Source organism: Bombina bombina, chromosome 2, assembly GCF_027579735.1.
Source record: "Bombina bombina isolate aBomBom1 chromosome 2, aBomBom1.pri, whole genome shotgun sequence".
In the NCBI taxonomy this organism is placed as follows: Eukaryota; Metazoa; Chordata; class Amphibia; order Anura; family Bombinatoridae; genus Bombina; species Bombina bombina.
Genome location: NC_069500.1, coordinates 566,854,784 through 566,876,812, shown reverse-complemented (window position 1 = coordinate 566,876,812; position 22,029 = coordinate 566,854,784). Strand labels below are relative to the sequence as shown.

Genomic DNA, 22,029 nt, shown 5'->3' with positions numbered 1-22,029 from the left:
CTTTGAGAGGTCTGATATTGTTCTATGTACAATCCTTGTTTTATTGATTGCATGTAATATTCCAATTTTCCGAGATTGTGGATTTGGGTTTTTTATGAGCTGTAAGCCATAATCATCACAATTATGACAAATCACGGCTTGAACTATCTTGCTTTCCATGTAATGAGTCTATTTCATATATTTAGTTTCACCTTTTAAGTTGCATTAGTGAAATAAATGAACTTTTGCACGATATTCTAATTTTTCGTGTTTCACCTGTAGTTACAATATATACACTATATGGCCAAAACTATGTGAACACCTGGCACCTTCAGGCTCGCGGGAAACAGGAGTTAAGAAGCAGCAGCCTTAAGACCGCTGCTGCTTAACTCGTACACCTCCTGTGAGGCTGCGGACATCAATCCGCCTGATCGTATACGATTGGGTTGATTGAAACCCCCTGCAAGCGGATGATTGGCCGCAAATCTGCAGGGGGCGGCATTGCACAAGCAGTTCACCAGAATCATGTGCGCCCGGGGTATGATAAATCTACCCCCTAGACTAAACCCTGAAAAACAACCCCAGACCAATATCCCTCCGCCACCAAACTTTACAGTAGGCAATACGCATTCCAGTAGGTAGTGTTCTCCTGGCATCTATCACATTCAGATTCTTCCATCAGACTGCCAGATAGTGAAGTGTGATTCGTCACTCCAGAGAACACATTTTACTGCTCCAGAGTCAAAGGGCGTTGCGCTTTACACCACTCCAGCCAACGCTTGGCATGTTGATGTGAGGCTTGGGTTATGGAAACCCATTTCAAAAGCTCCTGACACACAGTTCTTTCTTGTGCTGATGTTGCCTTTAGAGGTAGTTTGAAAGTCTGTAGTGAGTGATGCAACAGATGATAAGCAATTATTACGACCTATGCATTTCAGCACTGGTGAGTTTACGCGCTCTACCAGTTCTTAGCTGGGCTGTTGTTGCTCCTATACACCTGCACTTCACAATAATAGCACTAACACTTTAAAATGGCAGATCTAGAATGGCAGACATTTCACAAAGTCACTGAACTCTTCAGTACAGCCCATTGTACTTCCAATGCCATTGTTTGTCTATGAAGACTTCATGACTATGTGGTGGATTTTATGCACCTGTCAGCAATGGGTGTGGCTAAAACCTAAACTCAATATTTAGTAGGGGTGTCCACATATTTTTGGCCATATAGTGTATCACTATATATATATATATATATATATATATATATAGTGGCAGAATGCATGGCAGAGTAATCAGTTGTGAGAGTAATTAAAGGCTAACCTTCAATGTGGTGTACGTATATGGATAATGATAAGCAAAATAGCAGGCATCTCCTTTATGAGGAAATGTTACTGTGAAGGTCAACGTGTAGTAGGACTTTCCCTTCTGTCCTCCTGTTGCTGCTGAGCTTCTTGAGAAATGATTCCTAAAGGGAAAAAAATAACACTGAGATTGCTGCGGTAGCACATCACTAGCAATTTGACTGCTAAGCAACTACTCTGATATTCTGCTCACTAGATGACGTCTCTCATATAAAAACTGAAATAAACTTCACTTCATCATCTGCAGGGCTGCTAGGAGATCTAGAAAATCTCAAATTCTAAAGATCCTATTATTTGTTGAGATGGTTACCGGCTATTGTTATGGGTAATAAGCTAATGAAGAATTACTATTACCTAATATATTATCAGAATACAAGACACTAGTCTCTTGACCAGTTGAATGTGTTGTGTAAGGGTTGAAAACTACAATTCCTTTTATGTGATCAGCGGTAGTTCTATGGGGGGGCACATGAGAAATGAGAAATACTGATCTACACAATTGTAAAATAGTAGTGGTAATTAGTTTTGCTTTTTTCTCCCTTAAATATATCTTCTGAAAAAACATCTATAACAGACTACAGAATGGGAGATAGATAACTTATAATACAAGGTACACGCATTTATATCACATTTAGGAATCAAACAGAATATAAAAGGCCAGCAGCACACTTTTTAATGAGTCAGATAAAAGTGCTTATTTATAGATATATATCACAGTTTTAAAAATCCAGAAGCTAGGACCTCTTGCTTCCCATTATTAGTTAAGCCCTGTTACAATCAGTTAATCCCTGTTACAATCTATTTACATTTAAAGGGACATGAAACCCCCAACAAATATTTAATGAATACAATTTTAAACAACTTTCCAATTTACTTTTATTATTTAAATTGCTGTGTTCTCTTGGTATCCTTTGTTGAAAACATACCTAGGTAGACTCAGGAGCTGTCATCAAGCTGTTGATTGGTGTCTGCACATGTATTCCTTTTGTCATTGGCTTACCGATGTATTCAGTGCATTGCTGCTCCTTCAATAAAGGATGCCAAGAGAACAAAGCAAATTATAATAGAAGTAAATTGAAAAGCTGTTTAAAATGATGCTCTATCTGAATCATTAAATAAAAAGTTTCATGTCCCTTTAAGACAATATTATTACAGTTATTTACTTGTAGTAGCATATGTCAGTTCCAACTCTCATCCACCGAGGTCTGGAAGCCCTTGCTTCTTGTACAGAGTACATCAGTGGCTGCATACCTAGTAAATATGCAAGAGATGGCACACACTAGTTATTCTTAGGAAACAATGACAGCATATAATACATCTTATAAAGAAAAAGGCATCTTCTAATTTACATCTAAAGCATCGATTTGTTTCTAGTCAATAAAAACAGTATATGACTAAGAGGGACACTGAACACTTTGAGATTGTAATATAAAATGTTTAATTCTATGTAGTTAAAAAAATATTTATTTTCATTATTTATTTTATTCACATTTTCTGTAAATTGATTTTGACTTAACACTGGTATATTCCGCACATTGTCATTGTTTGCACAGTGTAGTGGTGCATTTATAGCTGTCCCTAATTGGCCACAGCAGAGAAGGAAACAGGTGACAACATGAATAGTAAAAAGTAAAATGAATTGGCAGCATTTAATACCTGCTAGCTTATACCGAGGTGACTTGTACACATACACTTTTAAAATGTAAACTAAAAAAAGGTGGGGAGCACACAGTAGCAATTTTATAAGTTATTTATGCACAAGCAGTCATAAACATATGTAAATGCTTAAACAAGAAGAAGAGATTATGTAGAAATTGCTTCACACCAAAGCATGACCAAGGCTGCATCATAAAAACACACCAGGACACAGCAGAGCAGTTTGATGCCTGCAAATTCTAAGTAGGCAAACTGGATCCAAGCTTGAACGTAGAGTTAGTCCTGGCAAATATTTACCGAAGCCTGGATCCTGGGTGCCTACTTGGTATTTGCAGGTATAAAACTGCTCCACTATGTCCTGGTGTTGAGCTTTAAAGTGATATGCAATTTTATAACATATATCAGGACCAATGTGGGATTATGTGGATGGTTTTAATATGCTGCTTAGCAGATCCACAGGTCCTCTAGCATTTTCTCTAGACTGTTTGGTCAAAGCTAATTACACTGTGGTGCATGTGGGTCACACTAATTTGCCCAAACGTTTTCTGGAAAATGTCTGGAACAATCTGTTTTGTGTGTGAGCTCATTAGCTCATCGGCTTTTATTGTGTTTTCTCTGTTGTTTGGTATATTTAATTATGTTTATTATGTGTTCAGGAGATTATTTTCGCGATAAATTACAAGTTTTTATCAAATCAGCCAACAGGATTTCAGAAGCTCTCATCCTATTGGCTGATTTGAATTTGAAGAATCAAATCAGCCAATAGGAATGCAAGGTACGCCATTTTGAAACGGCTACCTTGCATTCAACTTCAGTGTACGGCGGCGAGGACACCCCACGCAGGATGGCATCGGCATCCAGGATGGTTCCGCTCCGCGCCACCGGGATGAAGATAAAAGACATCCCCGGGATAGATGAAGACCTCGCCGCCTGGATGAAGACCTCGTCGCCTGGATGAAGACCTCGCCACCTGGATGGACTTCAGAAACTGTGAGTAGATCTTCTGGGGTTAGTGTTCGGTATTTTTTTTTTTTTTTTTGAGTAGGTTTTTTTTTTTTTAGATTAGGGCTTTGGGCCTTGAAAAAGAGCAGAATGCCCTTTTAAGGTCAATGCAAAATAGCTAAATGCCATTTTAAGGGCAATGCCCATACAAATGCCCCTTTTGGGGCAATGGGTAGCTTACATTTTTTTAGAGTTAGGTTTTTTATTTTGGGGGGTTAGTTGGGTGGGTTTTACTGTTGTGGGGACTTTGTATTTTTTACAGGTAAAAGAGACGATTTCTTTAGGGCAATGCCCTACAAAAGGCCTTTTTAAGGCCTATTGGTAGTTTATTGTAGACTAGGGGGTGTTTTTATTTTGGGGGGGCTTTTTTATTTTAATAGGGCTATTAGGTTAGGTGTAATTGTTTTTATTTTTGAAAATTTTTGGTAAACTTAGATTTTTTTAATTTTTCATAGGATTTGGGTTTTTTTAGTTGTAATTTAGATTTTTATATTTTTTTCGTAGTGTTAGGTTTTTTTAAATTTGTAATTTAGATATTTTAATTGGTAGTTTTTTTTTATTTTATTAGAATAGTAAGGTTAAGTTAATTTATAGTTTAATGTTAGGTTTATATTTATTTCACAGGTAAGTTTTTATTTTTTTAAAAAAGAGTTATATTGTAATTTTAATTTAAAGTTAGGGGGTGTTAGGTTTAGGGGTTAATAGTTTAATTTAGTGTTTTGCGATGTGTGAGGGCGGTGGTTTAGGGGTTAATCGGTTTATTTAGTGGCGGTAATGTGAGAGGCTGGAAGTTTAGGGGTTAATAACTTTATATAGTGGCGGCGATGTCGGGGAGCGGTGGAATAGGGGTTAATAACTTTATTATAGTGGCGGCGATGTCGGGTGTGGGGAAATAGGGGTTAATATATTTAAATAGTGTTGTCGATGTGGGTGGCAGATTAGGGGTTAATAACTTTATTGAATAGCCGCAATGTGGGTGGGCGGCAGATTAGGGGTTAATACATTTATTTAATAGTCGTGATGTGGGTGGGCAGCAGATTAGGGGTTAATAGCTTTAATATAGTAATTGCGATGCGGGAGGGTGGTGGCTTAGGGGTTAATAGGTAGTTTATGGGTGTTAGTGTACTTTGTAACACTTTAGTTATGAGTTTTGTGAAACAGGTTTGTTACATTAAATCCATAACTACTGCTCTCAGATGGCGGTATGGATCTTGTCCGTATAGGCTGTAACGCAAGCTTTTTAGCCTGAACGCACAACCTGCAATACCGGCGCTATGAAAATCCCATGCAAAAATGTAATTTGTTTGAGTGCGGGATTGACGTTGCATTACAGGCTAAAATGCTTGCGTTACAGCCTATATGGACACGATCCATACCGCCATCTGAGAGCAGTAGTTATGGGTTTTATGTAACAAAAATGTTTCACAAAACTCATAACTAAAGTGTTACAAAGTACACTAACACCCATAAACTACTTATTAATTCGACTCCCAATAGTGAGCTACTGCTTTTATGCTGAAATTGCCAATTTTTTTGCGTTAAAAGCCGCAACGCAAAATTCGTAATCTAGGTGTAAGTTATTAATAGACGTTTCCTTCAAAATTAATAGTCAAATAATTTGTGAACACTTTACCATAATTGAACTGGCTGTTGGACTTCTCACAGTTAATGATGTTAAATCGATAAGCAACCCCTGTCCTCATTCCAGCAACTTCAAAGTAAAACCACTGATGGTAATGGTTGCTGTTTATATCCGAGTTCAGAATAAGATCATATTCATTTCTGGAAAATAAACCATATGTGCAGTTGTTGTCTTTCTTTCATGAATTTCCTGCAGTCAAGGGATTGAAGGGCTGTCTTACTTTCTTATCTGAATGACCTTCCGTAGGTTTCCAGATTCAAATTTAGAGTTGAACCTAAGAACATCTGCCTCATCTGGTTCAGGGCAGCTGCAGGGCATAGAAAGGGAAGATAGAGAATTGATATAAATCTACATTTCTTTCAACGTAATTGTGCTTTCCAGATATTTTGTATAACTGTCAGTGCATATTCCCCAGTCAAGTTTTAATAATTTTAAATTTCTCTTTGTACTACTCTTAGCATATAAAAATGATCAGAAAGGAACATCACATTACATTAATTATTTTGCCAAGAAAATAGTCTCTTGATTGAGTACAATTGTTTTTATGTGAAACTATCATGTTTATTACATGAATAGCCCTATACTAATAGGACTAGATTACAAATAGCGTGCTAACTTTTGCTCACAAGCGATATGCTCTTTGTTTTATTAATTTAGTATGTGGCGGAAATAGCACGCGTATTACAAGTTGAAAGGGAACACAATCACGAGCGCGCAATCACATTTTTCATGTGTGCTAACCCAAAAACCGTGTTAGACCTAAATCGCGAAACACAAATTGAATTACACATATTTTACATTTCTATGTTCTTCACATAGAAAAAAAGTTAATTGTTATTATTGTGATACTGTCAATGCAAAATAACATAAATTATGCTTACCAGATAATTTCCTTTCCTTCTGTATGAGGAGAGTCCACGGCTTCATTCCTTACTTGTGAGAATACAGAACCTGGCCACCAGGAGGAGGCAAAGACACCCCAGCCAAAGGCTTAAATACCTCCCCCACTTCCTTCATCCCCCAGTCATTCTGCCGAGGGAACAAGGAACAGTAGGAGAAATATCAGGGTATAAATGGTGCCAGAAGAACAAAACAAAATTTAAGTCTGCCCAACGGAGAATTCGCGCGGGGGCCGTGGACTCTCATACAGAAGGAAAGGAAATGATCTGGTAAGCATAATGTATGTTTTCCTTCTTAATTTGAGGAGAGTCCACTGCTTCATTCCTTACTTGTGGGAAACATATACCCAAGCTCTAGAAGACACTGAATGAAAACAGGAGGGTAAAAAGAGAGGCGGAACCCTGTTCTGAGAGCACCACAGCCTGCAAACCTTTATCTCCCAAAAGCAGCTTCTGCTGAAGCAAAAACACCAAATATGTAAAATTTTGAAAAAATATGTAAGGAAGACCAGGTAGTCGCCCTACAAATCTGATCCCTTGAGGCCTCATTCTGAAAGACCCAAGAGGAAGCCACAGCTCTAGTTGAATGAGCCTTAATTCTCTGAGGAGGCTTGTGTCCCGCTGCCAAGCAATCATGCTCCTCAACCAGAAAAACAAGGAAGTGGACGAGGCTTCCTGCCCCTTACGCTTTCCAGAATAGACACAAACAAGGAAGAAGTCTGACAAAACTCCTTTGCAGCCTGAAGATAGAACTTCAAGGCCCGAACCACATCCAAGTAAAGAAATAATCGCTCCATCTGGACACAAGGAAGGAACCACAATCTCCCGATTGATGTTGTGATCTGAAACAACCATAGGAAGAAAACCTAACCCAGAGAGAACAGTCTTAGCCGCATGAAAAACTAGGTAAGGGACCTCACATTGCAAGGCAGCCATCTCAGAAACTCTGTGCACTGAAGGAATAGCCAGTAGAAAAAAGAACCATTCAAGACAGAAAATCTTAATGTCAACTCCATGTATAAGCCCAAACGGAGACTGATCTAGTCAAAGCCTGAACAAAAGACTGAACATCTGGAAGCTCTGTGAGCCTCTCGAGCAGTAAAACAGACAAAATCTTTCCCTTAAGGGAGCTAACAGAAGGCCCTTCTCCAGAGCATCCTGGAGAAAGGAAAGGATCCTGGAAAACCTGACCTTATGCCAGGAGAATCCCGCTCTACATACCAGAAGAAGTAGGTCCTACACCCCTTATGAGAGATGCGACAATACACCTGCTTATGAGCTAAAACGAGAGCATCAACATTCTTTCAGAAAAACCTCTATTGGCTAAGACTAAACGTTTAATTCCACTCAGTCAGCCTCAGGGAGTCCATATTGTGAGGAACACAAGGACCCTGCTCCAGCAGACCCCTGTAACAAGGTCCGTGGACTGCGACACAACTCTAGATATAAACGGAGCAAACTGTCTCACTGACGCCTGCTCCTGCTAGGATCGACCATCCACAACAAAGAGTGACATGTTCTAAAGAGAAGAAGGTTAAAAAGAAACCTCTAAGGAATGCTAGATGTCTAGCATATTGAAGATGAAAAGGCCGGAGCCCCACCCAGGGTCAAACCCACCTTCTGCTACAGAAGCGGTGGAGCTAACACTGACGCCTTGAAAGCTTGATCGGCTTCCCCATCCGATACAAACATTCAAGCAGGGAATGATTGTAGGGGACATCCGATCCTGAAGAGTACGCTCATAGAGAGGGTCGCTGGCAATGAGCTGACGTGGGATTCCGCCCACCACTAAACAGGAGACCCCCCGTTTCGAAGGAGGAACTCGCTAATAAACCAAAGGAATAATCGGAAGGAAACTCCAAACCCACGGACCTCCCTAGGACACTCTCTCCCCATGGACAAGGAAGTGACAAGGTCGAAACCGCCCTGGGAGAACTAAGAGAAACATTTCTCAGAACAGGGAGATCGGAACGGAACACTGGGATTGATTTCCCCCACAGGTATTCCATGTAAGTTTGTTAAGACAGAATCACCAACACCATGCCAAAGTCACGGCCTCGGCTGTGTATATCACTCTCCACCCTCGGGTCAAAGACCAGAAGGGGGCTGGAGGGCATAACCCGATGGGTAAATTCACATGATCTTAGGATTTAAAGAAAGCTGCCATAGCAGGATTGAACTCTAAGCCTTTAGCTTGTTAGGCAGGGTAGTTAAAAATCCCTGTCTCTAAGACAAAACAGAATCCAGATCCACCCTGGTGTCGACACCAGCAACTCAGGTCTAGATCCAACTCTGAGGATCGAAAAGACACGAGAAAATCCCTAAAAGTCTATTAGCAGGCGAAGGTAAGAAACCCAGAAAGGGAGAGACCGGGGAACTACTGTAAAATGTGGAAGCAGGATATTGCCACTTTAAACCCCAGATCCCAAGAAGGATCAGAACGGAGGTTTACTGTAAGATACGGTTCCTAAGAACCGGATTTGCACAAAAAGGAGGAAACAGGAAAGACATCCTTGTTCCTAACAAAGGAAGGAAGAACCTAACATTCTCCAGCAAAAAGAAGAACTAATAAGCTCTGCTTAAAAATCATAGAACCAAATTAGGATGGGAAGACCCTCCCCCTATTAGGGCATGCACCAACAGTGGAAGAAAATATTCCTGCAGTGCGTTAGATACCGGAACAATGACTCCAAAGGTCACTTGAAAAACTTCCCCTTCTCTGACAAGACAATTGCCCAGAAAAGAAGCCTAGTTCCGGCCTCTAGGACCCCTAGATCCATATGATCCAGTATTAAGCACCCATCCCAGATAATACCTAAACAGGTCCAGCCTGTTAACTAGGATAGATGGTCCTGTTGTACCGTGACCGGAATCTAGAAAAAAAAATCCTTCTCTTAAGTAGTAAGAAGGAACAGACCTAATTAGTATCCACAACACGTCCTGCCTGTCCTCTAGGATACGACGTATCTTCCGGAACACTCCAGGGCTAAAACGAAACTTCTTAAGTTCCAGCAAAGCAAGAACTGAATAATCAAATTAAAGAAATTAAGCTCGGAGGCTTAAAAATGTTTATCAAAAATATCGGGGGAACCATCACCCCGAGCAGAAATCTATAAGCTTCCACCGGAAGTCTCCAACAATCTTAACCATCAAAGTCGATTGTATCAAAAATCCCATGTGACGAAACGTCCTTCTAAGAAGAGTTTCTAACACAACCCGTCTAAATAAATGATAAAATAAAAAGTGAAACAAGACGACAAGGAATATCACCATCCTCCACTCGTCTAATTAAGATCGTTATCTGATTTAGAGGACTGAGATTCAACTGACGGATCAGTACTGGAAACCTGTAACATCCCCAAAACCTCTCTCAGAAGTAAACGCAGGTGTGCCAATCTAAATCTAAATGCTAAGCCCTCCGAAGTCGGAGAACCCAAGTCAGCAGACTACGACCCTGGAGGTTCTTCCTCTGAAGCCTCAGAGGGAACCGCATCCCCAGAGGACTGATCGAACACAATCGTTATTTTACACGAATGTCCTTGGGCAGAAGAGCCTGGATTAACCCTTCGCTTACGCGTAGCAGGAATAGGTAACATCGCTAAGGTCGTAGAGATGGCCATGCGGAACTGTGTAGTAACCTCTGGTGGAAACAAACCCCTCCCAGATGAAGGAGGATCAGAACTCGGGAAAACTGCATATGTAAAACAGAATATAGGGAACACACCTCACTGGACGAAGAGTCCTCAGAGGCGGATGGCTCAGTGGTCTCTAACATCTCAACATTGGTTGATGAAAACACTCTTTTGCGGCATACGGAACATAATTGAGAGGGCTGGATTACCCGGGCCTCCTCACAATATACACAGGTATCAAATTCTGTATCTGAGGGATCCCCCTCTAAAATATCCGAATCCTCCATAACTCGTCTATTTCAAATTATAGAAAAGGAAAAACAACTGGCACCTTATACCCCCAATGGCTGGGGCACTCACCACCTCCTGTGACCCAGATAGAGAAGATGGTCCTCTCCACAGAAACCCGGTCAAAAATCAGAAGCGGGGGGAAAAAACGTGACCATTCCCGGTCACATGGTGCTTATGCAGGACCTGCCCCTGCTAAGGAGAAGCGCGCCAGCTTAATATAAAGAAACTGTGCAGCTTTCAAAATGAAAATAACCTGTACGTTCCGTATCATCCTAAGAGCCCAAACGTTCTTACACATAAGCAGTGTAAATTACATAACAAATATGATTTAAAAAAAAACACTGTTCAAAAATCCCCCTCAGGAGATATTAAAGGGACATTAAACCCAAAAAATTACTTTCATGATTCAGATAGAGAATACAATTTTTAAAAAGTTTCCAATTTACTTCTATTATCAAATTTATTTTTTTCTCATGTTATTCTTTGTTGAAGAGATACCTAGGTAGGTAATGTGCACATGCCTGAAGCCCTACATGACAGGAAATAGTGCTGCCACCTAGTGCTCCTGCTAATGTATAACATTGTTGCAAAACTGCTGCTATATAGTGCTGTAGACACGTGCACACTCTTGAGCTTACATTTCTGCTTTTCAAATAAGGATAACAAGAAAACAAAGAAAATATGATATTAGAAGTAAAGTAGAAAGTTGTTTAAAATTTGATGTTCTATCAAAATCATGAAAGAATTAGGTTTTATGTCCCTTTAACCCCTTAAGGACAAGGCCATTTTTCAATATCTTTCGACCAGGGCTATTTTTACATTTCTGCGGTGTTTGTGTTTAGCTGTAATTTTCCTCTTACTCATTTACTGTATCCACACATATTATATACCGTTTTTCTCGCCATTAAATGGACTTTCTAAATATACCATTCTTTTGATCATGTCTTATAATTTACTAAAAAAAAACAATATTAAGTATGAGGAAAAAATGGAAAAAAACACACTTTTTCTAACTTTGACCACCAAAATCTGTTACACATCTACAACCACCAAAAAACACCCATGCTAAATAGTTTAAAAATGTTGTCCTGAGTTTAGAAATACCCAATGTTTACATGTTCTTTGCTTTTTTTGCAAGTTATAGGGCAATAAATACAAGTAGCACTTTGCTATTTCCAAACCACTTTTTTTCAAAATTAGCGCTAGTTACATTGGGACACTGATATCTTTCAGGAATCCCTAAATATCCCTTGACATGTATATATTTTTTTTTAGAAGACATCCCAAAGTATTGATCAAGGCCCATTTTGGTATATTTCATGCCACCATTTTACTGCCAAATGCGATCAAAACTTTAGTTTTCTCACTGAAATTATTTGCAAACAACTTGTGCAATTATGGCATAAATGGTTGTAAATGCTTCTCTGGGATCCCCTTTGTTCAGAAATAGCAGACATATATGGCTTTGGCATTGCTTTTTGGTAATTAGAAGGCCGCTAAATGCCACTGCGCATCACACGTGTATTTTGCCCAGCAGTGAAGGGGTTAATTAGCATGTAGGGAGCTTCTAGGGTTAATTTTAGCTTTAGTGTAGTGTAGTATACAACCCCAAGTATTGATCTAGGCCCATCTTGGTATATTTCATGCCACCATTTCACCGCCAAATGTGATCAAATAAAAACATTTTTTAAATTTTTCACAATTTTAGGTTTCTCACTGAAATTATTTACAAACAGCTTGTACAATTATGGCATAAATGGTTGTAAATGCTTCTCTGGGATCCCCTTTGTTCAGAAATAGCAGACATTGCTTTTTGGTAATTAGAAGGCCGCTAAATGCTGCTGCGCATCACACGTGTATTATGCCCAGCAGTGCAGGGTTAATTATGTAGCTTGTAGGGAGCTTGCAGAGTTAATTTTAGCTTTAGTGTAGAGCTCAGCCTCCCACCTGACATATCACACCCCCTGATCCCTCCCAAACAGCTCTCTTCCCTCCCCCACCCCACAATTGTCCCCGCCATCTTAAGTTCTGGCAGAAAGTCTGCCAGTACTAAAATAAAAAGGTATTATATATATATATATATATATATATATATATATATATATATATAGCATATTTACATATGCTGCTGTGTAGGGTGCCCCCTTAGCCCCCAACCTCCCTGATCCCCCCCCCCAAACAGCTCTCTAACCCTCATCCTCTACCTTATTTGGTGCCATATTGGGTACTGGCAGCTGTCTGGCAGTATCCAGTCTATACAATAATATATATATATTTTTATTTATATTTTTTTTTGTAGTGTAGCTTCCACCCCAAAGACCATCCTCCCAGATCCCTTAGCTATTTATTAACCCATTCCCTCCCCCTTTCTCCCACTTAGAAGTATTCTTTTTTTTCTGTAGTGCAGAGGCACCCTCTCCCTCCCAGTGCATGCGCGCGTCTGCCACCCACCGTGCACGCGTGCGCCCGTGCGTGCGCCCGTGCGTGCCCCCGGCGACCACCCCCCCTCTTAATCATAAAAGCCATCGATGGCCGCCCATCGATGGCCGCCCACCTGCCTCCCACTTTGGCTCCCACCCACCATCGATTTTCGGCCATTGATGTCCGGTGCAGAGAGGGCCACAGAGCGTCTCTCTCTGCACCGGAGGGGTAAGAAGGGTTATTGCAGGATTCCTCGATATCGAGGCATCACTGCAATAACCGTAAAGCGGCTGGAAGCGATCAGGATCGCTTCCAGCCGCTTTAAACCCAAACGTCGTACAGGGTACGTCGCTGGTCTTTTAAGACCAGTTTGTGCAAGATGTACCCTGTACGACATGAGTCGTTAAGGGGTTAACCCTTGATTCCATAAAGATAAAGGAGTCCCACTTTGACCCTGTCTTCTATCGTTAACATGTGTGTGAGATAATGAAACGATCTTACCGGAATCTATGCCGTGGAACAGCGACACGGTCCTTCAAGTTTGACAGATTGTAGCAGCGCTTCTGACATGGACATGAGTGACGAAAGCAGGCAGCAAAACTCGTCAACGCCGATTTCTTAAAGAGCTGTTAATATGAGTCTGGATGGGTTCGCTGAAAGACTCTCCCTGCATCCCCAGTGGACCGCGAGTGAATTTTGAGGTGACTGCCTGGAAGATTTCAAAAGTCTGCATAATAAGAGAAACATTTCTCACACATCTAGATTATGAGTGAAGAGCCTCTTCATCGTAGATGTATGAGAAATGTTTCTCTTATGCAGACTTTTGAAATCGGCTATGAGTCTATGACGGTGGTATATGTACTTCAGCATGTGGTACGCGACTGTAGCTGAATTCGCAGCCCCAGCTTTGGTTACTGCCTGTCCCAAACTCTCCTACTTTTTGTCTCAAGAGCAGTCAGTCCATAGTACAGACTCTTCATGCGCCAGGCTGAGATGCTGCTCAGTATCCCTGGGTTTGGCAGTTCCAGGTCCTGCTCTGTCTGATATTCTGCTGCTACTTTCTAGTTCTGTCCTCCGTTACTTGTCACCAAGATCTGCTGGGTGAATGGTCTGGAGTTTTTTTTTCCCCCAAGGGTCTGTTACTTCCCCTCAGGTTCTTTTACTTACTCTGTACCAGGCTTTGATGCTGCTCTCTGATACTTTCTCTGACACACTAATATTAGCTATATTTTGTGCTAGTTTCTGCAGCTTTCTGTCCCCAGAATTTATTGTCACCAAATTGTGCAGGTCAGTGCTGTTGCTGCTATACCAGTGTAGGCGGTACAGAGCCTGCCGCTGTCGCTGTCCCAACTATTAGCAGTAGCCTTCAGCTAGTAGCGGACAGATGGAGACCCCGTTAATCAACATGGCGTCCAGCCAATAAAATTACTTTGTAGAATGAGTCTGTTTATGATTGGCTGAGAATAGTTCATTGTCATCGTTGTACCTGAGCTGTGGGTTTCCCATGTGTTCCAGGCTTGACTACTCCGCTAGCCCTAGACTCGAACCATCTTGATTGTGAGACTACTTATTCATACACAGGCGCGGTACACAGATAAGGTTGCTTGATGGTCCCAGTGTGACGTAAAGAGAGAGCTCTCGCAGTAAATAAAGAGTGCGGCTGTATTTATTATTAAAGGTGTTTTTTTTAGTTAGGTGACCACGTCACTTGGAATAAAATTAGAGGAAGCCATTGCCTTACAAAAGTCTGCCCACCCCTAGTCTAAACCTTAAACAACACCTTCCTACTTTTAATTTTCAACTTTAAATTAAAAAAAAATCTAAGTTACAAACATTCTTTAAAATATCCAATAAATACCATTTACAGAATTTAGATTTATTAAAAAATAATTTGACAGACCTGGAATGCAAAGCATTGCATTTCAAATTCCATTACAAGCATTATTGCAGTATGCTTATCAAAAGTTTGCAAAAATAAGAACAATAGTAAAAACAATACTACAAACAATGTGAAAAACAATACTACAAACAATGTAAAAAACAATATTACAAACAACGTAAAAAACAATATTACAAACAATGTAAAAAACATAATTTATGCTTACCTGATAAATTTATTTCTCTTGTAGTGTGTTCAGTCCACAGGTCATCCATTACTTATGGGATATATTCTCCTTCCCAACAGGAAGTTGCAAGAGGATCACCCAAGCAGAGCGGCTATATAGCTCCTCCCCTCACATGTCATATCCAGTCATTCGACCGAAACAAGACGAGAAAGGAGAAACTATAGGGTGCAGTGGTGACTGGAGTTATAATTTAAAATTTAGAACCTGCCTCAAAAAGACAGGGCGGGCCATGGACTAAACACACTACAAGAGAAATAAATTTTTCAGGTAAGCATAAATTATGTTTTCTCTTGTTAAGTGTGTTCAGTCCACGGGTCATCCATTACTTATGGGATACCAATACCAAAGCTAAAGTACACGGATGATGGGAGGGACAAGGCAGGAACATTAAACAGAAGGAACCACTGCCTGTAGAACCTTTCTCCCAAAAACAGCCTCCGAAGAAGCAAAAGTGTCAAATTTGTAAAATTTGGAAAAAGTATGAAGTGAAGACCAAGTTGCAGCCTTGCAAATCTGTTCAACAGAGGCCTCATTCTTAAAGGCCCAGGTGGAAGCCACAGCTCTAGTGGAATGAGCTGTAATTTTTTCAGGAGGCTGCTGTCCAGCAGTCTCGTAGGCTAAGCGTATTATGCTACGAAGCCAAAAAGAGAGAGAGGTAGCCGAAGCCTTTTGACCTCTCCTCTGTCCAGAGTAAACGACAAACAGAGAAGAAGTTTGTCGAAAATCTTTAGTTGCCTGTAAGTAGAACTTCAGGGCACGGACCACGTCTAGATTATGCAAAAGACGTTCCTTCTTTGAAGGATTAGGGCATAACGATGGAACAACAATCTCTTGATTGATATTCCTGTTAGAAACAACCTTAGGTAAAAACCCAGGTTTAGTACGCAGGACTACCTTGTCTGAATGAAAGATCAGATAAGGAGAATCACAATGTAAGGCAGATAACTCAGAGACTCTTCAAGCCGAGGAAATAGCCATCAAAAACAGAACTTTCCAAGATAAAAGCTTAATATCAATGGAATGAAGGGGTTCAAACGGAACACCCTGAAGAACTTTAAGAACCAAGTTTAAGCTCCACGGAGGAGCAACAGTTTTAAACACAGGCTTAATCCTAGCCAAAGCCTGACAAAAAGCCTGGACGTCTGGATTCTCTGCCAGACGCTTGTGTAAAAGAATAGACAGAGCAGAAATCTGTCCCTTTAGTGAACTAGCGGATAAGCCCTTTTCTAAACCCTCTTGTAGAAAAGACAATATCCTAGGAATCCTAACCTTACTCCATGAGTAACTCTTGGATTCACACCAATATAAATATTTACGCCATATCTTGTGGTAAATTTTTCTGGTAACAGGTTTCCGAGCCTGTATTAATGTATCAATAACCGAATCCGAAAACCCACGCTTTGATAGAATCAAGCGTTCAATTTCCAAGCAGTCAGCCTCAGAGAAATTAGGTTTGGATGGTTGAAAGGACCCTGAATTAGAAGGTCCTGCCTCAGGGGTAGAGACCATGGTGGACAGGACGACATGTCCACTAGGTCTGCATACCAGGTCCTGCGTGGCCACGCAGGCGCTATCAGAATCACTGATACTCTCTCCTGTTTGATCCTGGCAATCAGTCGAGGTAGCAACGGAAAAGGTGGAAACACATAAGCTATGTTGAAAACCCAAGGGGCTGCTAGTGCATCTACCAGCACCGCACCCGGGTCCCTGGACCTGGATCCGTAACAAGGAAGCTTGGCGTTCTGGCGAGATGCCATGAGATCCAGATCCGGTTTGCCCCAACGACGAATCAGTTGAGCAAATACCTCCGGGTGGAGTTCCCACTCCCCCGGATGAAAAGTCTGGCGACTTAGAAAATCCGCCTCCCAGTTCTCCACGCCTGGGATGTAGATCGCTGACAGGTGGCAAGAGTGAGACTCTGCCCAGCGAATTATCTTCGAGACTTCCAACATCGCTAGGGAACTCCTGGTTCCCCCTTGATGATTGATGTAAGCCACAGTCGTGATGTTGTCCAACTGAAATCTGATGAACCTCAGTGTTGCTAACTGAGGCCAAGCTAGAAGAGCATTGAATATTGCTCTTAATTCTAGAATGTTTATCGGGAGGAGTCTCTCCTCCTGAGTCCACAATCCCTGAGCCTTCAGGGAGTTCCAGACTGCTCCCCAGCCTAGTAGGCTGGCATCTGTTGTTACAATCGTCCAATCTGGTCTGCGAAAAGTCATTCCTTTGGACAGATGAACCCGTGACAACCACCAGAGAAGAGAATCTCTGGTCTCCTGGTCCAGGTTTAGCAAAGGGGACAAATCTGAGTAATCCCCGTTCCATTGACTTAGCATGCATAGTTGCAGCGGTCTGAGATGTAGGTGCGCAAATGGCACTATGTCCATTGCCGCGACCATTAAGCCGATTACTTCCATGCACTGAGCTACTGATGGGCTTGGAATGGAGTGAAGTACACAGCAAGCATTGAGAATCTTTGATAACCTGGACTCCGTCAGGTAAATCTTCATCTCTACAGAATCTATAAGAGTCCCTAGAAAAGGGACCCTTGTGAGTGGTAACAGAGAACTCTTTTCCACGTTCACTTTCCACCCATGCGACCTCAGAAATGCTAGAACTATCTCTGTATGAGACTTTGCATTTTGAAAACTTGACGCTTGTATCAGAATGTCGTCTAGGTACGGAGCCACCGCTATGCCTGTCTTAGTACCGCCAGAAGTGAGCCCAGAACCTTTGTAAAAATTCTTGGGGCCGTAGCTAACCCGAAGGGAAGAGCTACAAACTGGTAATGCCTGTCTAGAAAGGCAAACCTTAGGTACCGATAATGATCTTTGTGAATCGGTATGTGAAGGTAGACATCCTTTAAGTCCACTGTGGTCATATATTGACCCTCTTGGATCATGGGTAGGATGGTCCGAATGGTTTCCATCTTGAACGATGGAACCCTTAGGAATTTGTTTAAGATTTTTAAGTCTAAGATTGGTCTGAAGGTTCCCTCTTTCTTGGGAACCACAAACAGATTTGAATAAAACCCTTGCCCCTGTTCCGTTCGCGGAACTGGGTGGATCACTCCCATCACTAAGAGGTCTTGTACACATTGTAGAAATGCCTCTTTCTTTACTAGGTTTGTTGATAATCTTGACAGATGAAACCTCCCTTGTGGAGGAGAAGTTTTGAAATCCAGAAGGTATCCCTGAGATATAATCTCCAACGTCCAGGGATCTTGTACTTCTCTTGCCCAAGCCTGGGCGAAGAGAGAAAGTCTGCCCCCCACTAGATCCGTCTCCGGAAAGGGGGCCCTGTCTTCATGCTGTCTTAGGGGCGGAAGTAGGCTTTCTGGCCTGCTTGCCCTTGTTCCATGACTGGTTGCCTTTCCAACCCTGTCTGTAACGAGCAGTAGTTCCTTCCTGTTTTGGAGCGGAGGAAGTTGATGCTGCTCCTGCCTTGAAATTACGAAAGGCACGAAAATTAGACTGTTTGGCCTTTGATTTGGCCCTGTCCTGAGGAAGGGTGTGGCCCTTACCTCCAGTAATGTCAGCAATAATTTCCTTCAAGCCGGACCCGAATAAGGTCTGCCCTTTGAAAGGAATGTTTAGTAGTTTAGACTTAGAAGTTACATCTGCTGACCAGGATTTAAGCCATAGCGCTCTGCGCGCCTGTATGGCGAATCCGGAATTCTTAGCCGTAAGTTTGGTTAAATGCACTACGGCATCCGAAACAAACGCATTAGCCAGCTTAAGGGTTCTAATCTTGCTCAAAGATTCATCCAATGGTGCTGTGCGAATCGCCTCTTCCAGAGACTCAAACCAGAATGCCGCTGCAGCAGTGACAGGCGCAATGCATGCAAGAGGCTGTAATATAAAACCTTGTTGAACAAACATTTTCTTAAGGTAACCCTCTAATTTTTTATCCATTGGATCTGAGAAAGCACAGCTATCCTCCACCGGGATAGTGGTACGCTTGGCTAAAGTAGAAACTGCTCCCTCCACCTTAGGGACCGTCTGCCATAAGTCTCGTGTGGTGGCGTCTATAGGGAACATTTTTCTAAATATCGGAGGAGGGGAAAAGGGCACACCGGGTCTATCCCACTCCTTGCTAATAATCTCTGTAAGCCTCTTTGGTATAGGAAAAAACGTCAGTACACACCGGTACCGCATAGTATTTATCCAGCCTACATAATTTCTCTGGGATTGCCACCGTGTCACAATCATTCAGAGCCGCTAACACCTCCCCTAGTAACACGCGGAGGTTCTCAAGCTTAAATTTAAAATTTTAAATTTCTGAATCCGGTCTCCCCGAATCAGAACCGTCACCCACAGAATGAAGCTCTCCGTCCTCAAGTTCTGCAAATTGTGACGCAGTATCAGACATGGCTCTCGTGTCATCGGCGTGCTCTGTCCTTAACCCAGAGCTGTCGCGCTTGCCTCTTAACTCGGGCATATTGTATAATACTTCTTTCATAACATTAGCCATATCATGTAAAGTGATTTGTAAGGGCCTTGATGTACTTGACGCCTCAATCTTACGCACCTCCCGAGCGGGAGACGAAGGTACTGACACGTGAGGAGAGTTAGACGGCATAACTTCCCCCTCGTTGTCTGGTGATAATTTCTTTATCGGTACAGATTGACTTTTATTCAAAGTAATATCAATACAATTGGTACACATATTTCTATTGGGCTCCACATCGGCTTTTAAACATAATGAACAAGCAGATTCCTCTGTATCAGACATGTTTAAACAGACTAGCAATGAAGCTAGCAAGCTTGGAAATTACTTCAATAAGTTTACAAGCAATATAAAAAACGCTGCAGCGCTTATTTTAAAAAACACAATTGAAGAACAAAGAACTAGTTCAGTTATAGTCAACAATTCTTTAAATGTATTAATTAGCAGAGGATTGCACCCATTAGCAAAAGGATGATTAACCCCTCAGTACCCAAAAAAACGGATATCAAATTAAGATTTAACGCTTTTATCACAGTCAAACCACTGTCACAGGTCTGCTGTGACTGATTACCTCCCTCAAAAACAAATTTTGAAGATCCCTGAGCTCTCTGGAGACGTCCTGGATCAAAGAGGAAGAAGCAGGAAGACTGTGCTAGAATTTTAACTGCGCAACAAGGCGCTAAAAAAATGTCCCTCCCACTCCTATTACAACAGTGGGAGACCTGATATAACGGTTTCTATGCAGAAATATACGTTAGCCGTGTGGAAAAAAATCATGCCCAAAAAGATTTATCACCAAAGTACCTCACAAAACGATTAACATGCCAGTAAACGTTTTAAAAAACAACATTTCAGATGCTGTGTAGTTATTACTAAGCCTGCTACCAGTCGCTTCTACTGCAGTTAAGGCTCACACATTATATCAGTATTAACAGTATTTTTTCAGTCAAATTCTAGTCCCTAGAAAATAACTCTACTGTGCATACATTTATCAGCCTGATACCAGTCACTACTACTGCATTTAAGGCTGTACTTACATCATACGGGTAACAGCAGTGTTTTCTTAGTCAATTCCATTCCCAGAAAATATTGTACTGCACATACCTCATTTGCGGGAGACCCCGCATGCTATTCCCATTTTCTGAAGTTACCCCACTCCTCAGAATATCGAGAACAGCCAGTGGATCTTAGTTACGCCTGCTAAGATCATAGAAAACGCAGGCAGTTTCTTCTTCCAAATACTGCCTGAGATAGAAAAACAGCACACTCCGGTGCCATTTAAAATAACAAACTTTTGATTGAAGAATAATTAAGTAAAAACTCCAGCTCCTCTCGCGACCTCCTTCTTTGTTGAGGGTTGCAAGAGAATGACTGGATATGACATGTGAGGGGAGGAGCTATATAGCAGCTCTGCTTGGGTGATCCTCTTGCAACTTCCTGTTGGGAAGGAGAATATATCCCATAAGTAATGGATGACCCGTGGACTGAACACACTTAACAAGAGAAAGCAATACTACAAGCAATGTAAAAGCAAATGCTGCATGTATCATAGGTTCTTGACAAAACAACAAATACCAAAAGACTGGAAAATAAATATCACTATTTGTACAAAACACAAAAACTACAGCTATGAATTACATCTTGGAAAACAAACATATTTGCAAAAGTTATCACTGTTTTAGTGTTAACATTTTTCTCTGCACGTGCATGTGACACATATCTAGATATTTTCAGTGCACCAGCATTTCAAATACTGCAGCTGCTTAAGAGGGTCAGTGGGGCTTATATCATGTCAGCAATTAACAAATTGAGTCATTACCAGATGGTACAAGCACCTTAGGCTCTCTGAGCAAGTGCTGTGTTTAAAATGCTGGTGCACGGTGCATACTTAAATACACTTTTGAAGCAGCTATAGCTTTTATTAGAAGCATTTTTGCTAATGCATGCATGTATATTACAAAAATGCTTCTATACAAAACTGTAATGCATCAATGTGGATCAATGTGAATGTCCATTGTCAACCTGTAGCTGTGACAAGTAGATCATAAGACTTTTGTCCAGTTTTCCTATTCTACACAGACAGCAGTAATATATGTGTAAATCTGTTTCTGCACATGTATATTATGCATAATAACTGAGGTCATAAAACAAGTGATTTATGTAATACAAATGTGTTACAACATTCAATACACACTTATAAAAGCACTACTTGACCCTTTAAAATCAGACCACCCCTGTAGTACAGTAGCTGACTTATTAACATGCATTATTATTATTATTAGCATTATTATTATTATTATGGCACAGTACTTACCTTGGGTTATCAAGATCGTATATTACTCTATCTATGATGTCATTTGGATGAATCATTCTTTCAATATCTTGAGAAATTTTTGTCCTGTGATAAGAAGAAAGAGTTAGATCTGCCTCTACAAACACATAAAAGCATGAGCATAAAACCACTGTCTATATTTCATTCAATGTTATGAGACAGACAGCAGCATAATAAAACTTTAGTGTTTTGTCAAATTTTCACTTTAGTAGATTTAGATAATAGAATAAAATGTATGA

The 22,029-nt window shown here is 41.1% G+C and overlaps 1 protein-coding gene across 3 annotated transcripts in view; it reads right to left on the bottom strand.

The window, feature by feature from the left end:
• The window catches only part of AGTPBP1 (ATP/GTP binding carboxypeptidase 1), a 362,468-nt gene that overhangs the window by 97,882 nt on the left and 242,557 nt on the right, over positions 1–22,029 (bottom strand). For all 3 annotated transcript variants that reach the window (XM_053702435.1, XM_053702434.1, XM_053702437.1), the window contains 5 exons: positions 21,773–21,856; positions 5,861–5,947; positions 5,632–5,780; positions 2,504–2,591; positions 1,300–1,444 (listed from right to left, as the gene is read on the bottom strand). In XM_053702435.1, coding sequence (XP_053558410.1) covers positions 1,300–1,444; positions 2,504–2,591; positions 5,632–5,780; positions 5,861–5,947; positions 21,773–21,856 — 553 coding nt within the window. The remainder of the gene's footprint in view (positions 1–1,299; positions 1,445–2,503; positions 2,592–5,631; positions 5,781–5,860; positions 5,948–21,772; positions 21,857–22,029) is intronic.